The sequence below is a fragment of the Photinus pyralis genome, unplaced genomic scaffold, assembly GCF_008802855.1.
Source record: "Photinus pyralis isolate 1611_PpyrPB1 unplaced genomic scaffold, Ppyr1.3 Ppyr1.4_LG1, whole genome shotgun sequence".
Classification (NCBI taxonomy): Eukaryota; Metazoa; Arthropoda; class Insecta; order Coleoptera; family Lampyridae; genus Photinus; species Photinus pyralis.
In genome coordinates, this window is record NW_022170249.1 from 45,824,632 (window position 1) to 45,834,156 (window position 9,525).

Genomic DNA, 9,525 nt, shown 5'->3' on the forward strand with positions numbered 1-9,525 from the left:
CTGGGAAAACACTTTTTCTTATTATTGGTTGGCGTAGAATCCAAAACGTCGTTTACTTTTTCGATTAAACTTTTCAATAAAAAGTTACAGGACTGAACAATAAAAAAAAAAAATATTGTTTAAAGGGCTGTAACTTTTGATCTAGTAGCCAATCTCAGGAACTGTTGAAATTTGTGGATTCTCAACGGCCAATTCTATAAAGAAATGTTTTTTCCCCGGTCGATCATCAGGAACGAATTTATTTTCGGCGCTTCAAAAAAGGCAGTGTATATAACCTTCCTTTTTTCACAAAATGACGGCACCACAAATTTCTTGGGAAACAATTTTTTTATTAATTTGGGTGCGTAGAACCAAACGTTCTTTGGTGCAGTCGATTTTTGGTAAAAAAGGAAGGTTATACACTGCCTTTTTTTGAGGCCCGAAAAAAAATTGTCTTAGATCGACCGGGAAAAAACATTTTCATATAGAATGCGGCCTGTAGAATCCCCTTTTTCAAACAGTTCCAAGATTGGGCTACTAGATCAAAAGTTACAGCCCTTTCAATTTTTTTTCGAAATTGTTTTCTAGTCTGTAACTTTTGATTGAGAAGTCTAATCGAAAAAGTACGAATCGTTTTGGATTCTACGCACCAAAATTAATAAAAAAAATTGTTTTCCCAAGAAATTTTGGTGCAGTCGATTTTTGGTGAAAAAGGAAGGTTATACACTGCCTTTTTTTGAGGCCCGAAAAAAAATTGTCTGAGATCGACCCGGAAAAAAATTTTCTTATAGAATGGGGCCTGTAGATTCCATAATTTCAAACAGTTCCGAGATTGGGCTACTAGTTCAAAAGTTACAGCCCTTTGATTTTTCTTTCGAAATTGGTTTCTAGTCTATAACTTTTGATTGAGAAGTCTGATCGAAAAAGTACGAATTGTTTTGGATTCTACGCACCAAAATTAATAAGAAAAAGTGTTTTCCCGAGAAATTTTGGTGCAGTCGATTTTTGGTAAAAAAGGAAGGTTATACACTGCCTTTTTTTGAGGCCCGAAAAAAAATTGTCTGAAATCGACCGGGAAAAAACATTTTCTTATAGAATACGGCCTGTAGAATCCACAATTTCAAACAGTTCCAAGATTGGGCTACTAGATCAAAAGTTACAGCCCTTTCAATTTTCTTCCGAAATTGGTTTCTACTCTGTAACTTTTGATTGAGAAGCAGGACAAAAGTGTTAAGGCAAATTCAACTGTATTAAAAAATCAGCAATCCTGACTAAAATATTTTGTGTAGTTGGCAATTAGTCGTTTTTAAAGAAACTCACATACGATCGTGCTGTTTTGTGGTCGAATATTGCGAGCTTAACGTTTTATATTAGGTACCAAGAAAATCGGAAAAATCAGCATGGAGGCACATTATAATATTCTGTATTGTAATTATAGTTTATAATCGAACAATAATTCATACTATATGGTAATCTATGGCGATTAATTATTGCTGCAGTCATATTACTTCACTGCATCTTACCTCAAAATAAACCGTACAAAATATTAGAAAATCCTGAATGATTTTATTGATCAACCTTTATTGAGCAGATATTCGGAATATGGTCGTTTATCAGTTTCGTTTCTTCAAGACTAATCAAATCTTAGCCAAAGTCAATACATAGATGTAAGAAACAGAGTTAACATTGATATTCAACGTTTTTATCCAAATCGATCCATGCATTCCTAGATCAGGTAAACCATAGAATCGCGGAACCATACCCAGATAACATTGGATATTCTTAGAATATTCTTTTAAAATGCTAGAAGGTATGTGAATATCCATGAATATACACGTTCGTCTGGCACATTCCAAGAATACTCAGCAATGAATGCACTGAGAACACACTATTAATATATTCCTTGATTTTTCGGTACTGAGTATTCTGTTTTGTCACAATCACGTGTCAACTTCAAACCTTAATTACAATACACAAAATGTCTGTTTTAGGTAAATATAGTGCGTTAGACATTTATTTTAAATTAAAAATTTTCAATGAATTTTAGTCAATTTTAACATTTATTATAGTTAAATTCGGCTTTTAATTCAAGAAATTCAATTTTTCATGCATATTCCTATTATTAACACTTACTAAAATGTCACTCGACGTGTTTTTTTTTTAATTTTGACCTTTTTAGCTTCCTAGCATGTGCTAGGTAGCTATTGCGATAGCTGTTTTTTGAACATTTCAAAATTTCATCAAATTTTTTTAAATAGCAACCTAAAATTTTTATTCTATTATTTGGAAGACCTTATTTTCCTGTGTACAACCTACAAAAAATTGGGCCGGGTTATATTATCAAAAAACGGAGAAAAAAAATTGTCAAAGTCAAAAAATTGTGTTGCATATGTGCAAAACGCAACGATCTTGTTTCTGAAGCAATTTAAACGAAATTTCTATGGTAAGTCCCTTTAATAAAAGCAAACAAAACTCATGCGCAAAAATCGTGTTGCGCATGCGCAGAAATGCAATTTTCTTATTTATGGAACAGAGAATAAATTTTTCCCGTCTGTACGTGCGTACATATGTTGGCAATTTTTGGTTTCAGCTAGGAAGCTATTCTGTCAAGAATTTGACACCTGGTTTTATTTTTGTATAAACATGTTACACATTTTTAAATCAGGATTTCTTTCTGTTTTAAATGACCTAAAATAAAAGTATTAATGATCACAAAAATTTATTTCCATCATCTAAAAGAACAGAAAAAGTTCCATACAGGAAGTCTGTAAAAATAATTTCATTGACCGTTGGATTACAACTACTGTTATCCATTTTTGGGTTGTTGGAATCATTTTTCATTCTCTTTTTCATACGAACTTGATAGCTTAATAGCAGAGAGCGTTAATCTCCGCATTAGGTATTTTGAGTGATCTCATTTTCTTTTAGCTTCATACTCAACATTCATTTTGTTGACTCGAAAGTTTGGTTTCTTTCCAAACATCCATTTTGTACTAGAAGTAATTCCCGAGGTAATTCCACTCGAAATTTCCAATCATAGCATAAAAAACAACTTCCGGCCACCTTCTATGCTGTTCAGTCATGTGCTGGTACTTAAAAAGATATTTTTCTTATATTTCAATTTAGTATCCGTCAAGAGGTATAACAGATATGTGTATTTCTTTGCGAAATCGCACTTTTCCGAAATAGGAAATTCGAATCCCGTCGTCACTAGGAAGGAACTTTGATGCGGCTTTTGCTGAAATGATCTGTGTCAGCTTCATATTGTTAAATTTGGTAAAATACTTCTGGATATATAACAATTTATTCTTGTGTCAACCTTGTAGCTCTAAAAAACAAACTACCACCTATCTAGTTTTTGCAACATTTTTATAGATACAAACAATATCGATGTTCTGTACATGTAAATGCATACGAAGTTATTGAAAACCATTGTCCAATGGACCATAAAGCAAATCAAATACAATTTTCACTCCTTTGAGACTAAAGCAACGTTTATTAGCGAATACGAGATAACGATTGTCTTCAACGAATGAATTTGATTGTACAGCAAATTGCTGGTACACGTTGAGCAGCTTTTACGCCTGAATCCTCTAGTTTGATTTGTTTGTGATTGAAGCTAAGTCTTTGATTGCGTGCGTTTTCTCCTGATACGATCTGGAAAATAATGGCAGCCCCCAAAAAGATCCATACTATTCCACATATATGCTTACAGTTTCTGTTCAAAGTAATAACATAAATCCGATAACGGCGGTTCTCGTGGAAAGAGGCGAGTGTAGAGCAGTTGAGCTTAAACTTCTTTAAATATTAAATTTAGCTTGTATTTGCGTGAGCCGACTTCCAAAGCGGCACAAATTACTATACGATTGTGAGTATTATTTGCGATTTCGCTAAAATCTCCGACTGTAATTTGATCATGAACAATTCATGAATAACTAATGTTTACCTATTATTCATCGTGATTCACAAAAGCTATACATTTCAAAAGTAGGTTAAGGAAACCTTTTTATGTGAATAAAAATGTGTTGGTTGTTCATAGTTACCTGTATAATTCTAATCTCAATTTTTAACACTTAAATGTGCACGCCAACTTGAGATTGAACACAATTTTTCGATTACATTATTTGAATTCGAAGTCAGTGTTGTTTGATGTTTAATTTTGTTTAAATAATCATTTTGTATTTTGCTTATTTTATTGTTCATAATTTACGTGTTAAAAAGATTAGGTTTAATCATCTACCAGTAGCATCAATGACTAATTAGTCAATGGTAGCACTGAGTTTAAATACTTGCATGTAGATTTGGAATATCTTCGATACACTTTTTTGACAAGACAGAGAAAACTTTACACAGACCACATTTAGCCAAAAGCGAACTTTTTCACGTTGCAGGTTTACATTATTTTCTCAACAAAACATTCGCAAGTAACTAAATCTTGGCGGAATCGATATGGCAATGATTGCGATGCATTCAAACAAAATTTTCTTCTAGCGCATTCCGTAAAAATCAAATATGGCGCCCTTAAAAAATAAGAAAGTAGTAACCTGCAGCTTCTACAACTAGCGTGTTATGGAAATTCGGATTCGGATTCAGAATCCGATAGGAAGTGCAGTTCCTAGAAGGTATTAACGGAACCGTCCATTTCCGATCATTTAAACTGGGGAAAATGGAAACGAAATTTGATATATTCAATTTTCGGAGATATCTCAGTTATTTTCAAAAATTTCAAATGCGTTTTTTAGTTTCAAAAGGGACAGCTTTGCCCCAATTTAACTTACACTGTATCCCTCACCGTTATGGAGATCCCAATGGTGATCCACGAATTTTAACCACCCTGTACAGTTAGTTTTACGATTCAATCAATCTGTCCCAAAAATGTCGATTGAAGAGCGGATTCATTCTTTGTAGGAACACATGTCGAGTAATCATTTAGGTTCACTAAAATGAATATAAAGGACAACAGTAGCGTTTATTCGTCCATAACATAAAGGTTATCCCTATTAAATTATGTACCCATCACTTTTTTAAAGGCCCCTTGGAAAACACACTGACAGATTTCATAAGCCTTCTCGGGCAGAGTGCCTTTGGCATCTTTACAGCCACTTACAACCGCCAAAATGTCATTGCCATTCGGTATCAAACCGACGTACTTCTTTAAAGCGTCCGGATTTACATTACCATCTTTGTCCATAAAACCAATCTTCGTCATCATGCACAATGGAAAACCAGTAACCTGAGTAAAGCTGGGAAATTCACCGGCCATGATTTCTTTCAGCATTGACTTCATTGCTTTACCAATACCGCTTTCGGATGAACATTCATTTTTATATTTGAGCAACTCAAACATCTAAAATTGTATGATTATGACATTTTTACAAAATGTTAAGCTTACATTTTGTGAGGAGTTCTGCACACTGGCACAGAGGAGGAGTACGACAATGTACTTCATCATAAATTTTCCCGCAGACTGGTTGCATTGCGTTTATATACATCTATGCATGCCTTAAAAAGGCAATTTCCTCAGAAAAACATAGTCATTTTCATTGTAGTAACAGCACAATGGTAATGCAATCATAGGGAAAAAGCATTAATCAATTTTAAAGTTGCAGTTGCATATTTTCAATTGATATTTTTTATATAGTCGAGAAATAGCCATTAAAAAAATGGATTGACGTAAGTGCTATTCGGTTAACATTTTATGGCATGCAACGATTTGAAATTGAAATAACCACCGAGGGTTGAGTAAATAAGTCATGCCAAAAAGTAAACAGAAATGAAATTTGAATGGGAGAACTGGTGCCGTAAAACTATTTTCGATTATTTGAACGACACAATCCAATATGCATCTACCATAAAAGTACTAGTGGCATTTGTGCCTTAATAAAACGGAGGGACTGAGTCAAATTTGCTACCGCGTTTCAATTCGAGGAAAACTGATTTTCCAGATCAGCACAAATTAAAATTGACTCAGCACAATTTAGCACAACTCTAGCACTATTTCAACATTTTCGTTACACTTTTTGTTTTAATTGCGGGAGCTTTGTTTAGTTCCTTGTGCGCCAGAATATCGCAATTAACGGCCAGACCAGATACTCCTTACGTAGCAGCTTTAATTCTATATAATTGGTTATTAAGGAATGTTTTTGTATCAAAGCATAATTTTTCACATCTTCTAGATGACTTTCTTAATGTAGACGAATTATGCGGGTTACTCTGCAATTGGGCGCAATTTAGTAGTAAGTACTACCATTGTTTCTTCTTTATTGTTGATTTGGGGTGATGTTTAAACTTTAAACCAACAAAGATATTATTATGTTAGGCATTATGGATCCATTAATTCAACATTCAACCCTATGCTGTATCACTCTCGTTATTCTATACGATCAATCGTTATCGCAGTTTAACGATCAAAGGTTATGATGACCACAACGACTATCGATAAACGCGATATGCTGTATCAATATTTTAACGGTATCGTTACGTTGTCCGGTATCTCGCAGTGGCTATTTCGGAAAAAAGTGTCGCATTCTAGAAAACAAGGAACGCTGCGCAACGGCAGTGCGTGTAAGAGTGAAATACCACAGCGATCAAATATAAGAAGGCGCTTAATCTTAAAACAAATACCCGCCAGATTTGGAAATGCAGACGTTTCTTTAAAATTATTATTATTAATTGTAAATGTACCTACCTAGTTGGTTTTTCACGACATGGCGAATGTCGAAGAGAATAATAAGAGGCCATACAACAGTTTGTTTTTTTTTGATGATTAGGTACAAATACCTTCATTTCCTCTCATATTCTGTGGAGGTATATCTACATCACCTTCATTATCCTCGAGTGGTGGTAAGTTCTCCTGTATCGCAATATTATGGAGTATTGCACAGCACAACACAATTTTCACAAATCTGTCAGGGGAGTAATGAAGAACTCTGTACTTCAAGAGGCATCTAAACCTTTGCTTCAACACTCCAAAACAGCGTTCTATTACATTCTTGACTAAAATGTGTTGTGTAGTGTATCTTCCCTGTGGTGAAAGTGGGTCTGCCTCTGCATTTTTGCACTGTTGTCTCGTAAAATTCTTCGTTGGATGTTTTCCTCATGTCTCAATAAAAACATAATCTACGAGTATTAAAAGGCACAGAACTCACCTCCCTATTACATTTTCCAATTGCCCGAACAAAACTACTTGCAAAAATCCTTGCAATTATTCATTTTCTTTCTCTTTAACATCCGCTTAAACTCCGAACGAATCGATGACAGGACCGTTACGCGCCAAACGGATAGCATGTACCCTGCCGTTAACTTTCTCTGGTTATGTTAGCAAAATAACGATAGAGAATTACGATAGTCGTTATCCCACTCTTTTTATGAGTGATACAGCATACCGATTTTTAAAAAATTATGGTAACGCCGCATAACGATATCGTTATTCTTAACGATAGTGATACAGCATAGGGCCGATTATTACTTTATGTGGATGAAGATGCAGGATACTTTCTGCCCTTTTCATTCAATCGGGGTTGAATGCCAAGCTCGTTTTTTCCCAAGTTCCATATTATTCCAGGGCTATTTGCTAAATTTGTTTCAGCAGTTTTCAGAATTTCGTTCTTGGTAATAGAAAAAATCCGGTTGTACCATTTTTTTTTATTTCTTTGCCTTTACTTAGATAAATAATACATCATATTCGGTATGGAGACGTTTGTTTACGTAAGCCTGCGCCCTTCCACGAGGTAACTCGCTTATAGGGCCGGTTCATTCTGTGTACGGACACAAGACTGTCAGCGACCCTTAAAGGCGTTACAGTTCCCGTCGTAATAGAGGTTGATTTAGGACGAAAACGATTTTCACTCATCATTTTCCAATGATACGCTGTGATCTCATAAATCAAAATGGTTGTCTTGCACTAAGGCTTAATGTTGCCGACGTTGTACCCAATAAAGTAGGTACTGATTTTGAAAGGAGATTAACCCAGGCCAACATTTTACAGACATCTCCATCTAATAGACAAGGAGCCCTAATTATTAACATTTAAAACTACTACAATTTCTAAACGGAATAGATATATTAACAGAAATATTTCCATAGGAAACTTTCAATGAGTACTAACATCATTGAATCTGTTCCCTGTGGTAACTAGTAGAAAAGACAAAAGAATTCACATCATCACCACCTTAATTTATCTGAAGAAAAGAGGAAATTATGTTACCAAATGGCATTTTTTTAATAGCCCCTTGGATTACACAGAGGCCAACTTCATAAATCGTATCCGCGACATTCTCGCCTCTGCGGTCTTTACATTCATTTGCAACCTCCAAAATTTCTTTTCCCTTCGGTATCACACCCACGTACTTCTTTAATGCATTCGGATTTACATTCCCATCTTTGTCAATAAGACCAATTTTCGTCATTAAACAAATTGGGAAATCTTTAAGTTGGTTTAGGTTTGTAAAATCGGCGTTTATTAGTTCCTTCACAACGGACTTGATCATGCTGGAGGTAATGTTGTATTCGGATACGCACTCATTTTTGAATTTAACTAACTCCAATAACTAAAATAGTATGAATTATGAAGGATGTTTAATTGCAAGTGAAAAACTTACGTTCTGCTGTGTGGAGTATTGCACGCATGCACAAAGAAGGATGGCTACAATGATGCACCTCATGGTGAAACTGCTGTCAGTATGTGAGAAACGGAGTATATATTGTAAATAGCTACCTACATCGTCATAAAAGTAGTGTTTTTTAGAAACAAAGAGCTAGAAATAATTTTGAGTGATTGTCAGCTCCATTAAATATGGACCATGACACAACTGCAAAAAGTTAAAATGATTTCGTAAGAGCCGCTTAGAATTCCCATTGCTTTTGTGTGAATCAATAGCGGTATTGAAAGCAGACAAAATTGGCATGGGAATGGCTTACATAATTTTAAAGTAACATACGTTGATAATTATGTTAATTGGTTGATCGAAGGAAAATGTGATCCTTGCAAAACATGGAAGGTGTAAAAAAAACAGATTCTGAAAACTGATCAAAATGGAATGAGGGTAAGAATTGGCCCATATAGATGAGCAAAGTCGTAAGACTCTTCTTCAATATCAGCGACATACCTATTCACATGTTAAAAATTAATCATAATATTGCATTGTGCACGAAAGTACTAGAAAAGCGCTACTAAAAAACTGATGTCTTTTATGCTTTCCTTAAAATTTCACCCGATTGCAATGAAACTTTGGGGAATGATTAGACGTAGGTCCGCGGATGTTTCTGATTTAAACACTTGCTAAAATTTCTACGGGAACGGGAACGGTGAAAAACGGAGTTTTACGTTTTACAGTTGAAGCTTCACATTTAGACTGTACGTTTCCTTGAAGGCGTAAAGATGTAGTCGGAAAGCACTTCCTGAAATCGATACACGACATTGACTAATAGGCGCTGCATTTATACAGACATACTTGTCCGTCATTTTGGTTCTGGTGATCTTGGTAAATTTTGTTGGTTTTATCGATTAATTATGGTCCCTTCGTCAAGAATATGTAATTTATATCT

At 34.8% G+C, this 9,525-nt stretch overlaps 2 protein-coding genes across 2 annotated transcripts; both read right to left on the minus strand.

The window, feature by feature from the left end:
* Positions 1-4,929: 4,929 nt before the first annotated feature.
* On the minus strand, positions 4,930-5,444 carry LOC116160449. The gene is made up of 2 exons (XM_031473640.1): positions 5,372-5,444; positions 4,930-5,326 (listed from the first exon to the last, which is right to left on the minus strand). The coding sequence occupies exons 1-2, from the start codon at positions 5,429-5,431 to the stop codon at positions 4,985-4,987; spliced, it is 402 nt and encodes a 133-aa protein (XP_031329500.1). The 5' UTR covers positions 5,432-5,444; the 3' UTR covers positions 4,930-4,984.
* A 2,164-nt stretch (positions 5,445-7,608) lies between these two features.
* On the minus strand, positions 7,609-8,660 carry LOC116159916. Its single transcript, XM_031473013.1, has 2 exons — positions 8,580-8,660; positions 7,609-8,528 (listed from the first exon to the last, which is right to left on the minus strand). The coding sequence occupies exons 1-2, from the start codon at positions 8,640-8,642 to the stop codon at positions 8,151-8,153; spliced, it is 441 nt and encodes a 146-aa protein (XP_031328873.1). The 5' UTR covers positions 8,643-8,660; the 3' UTR covers positions 7,609-8,150.
* Between the last annotated feature and the right edge of the window lie 865 nt (positions 8,661-9,525).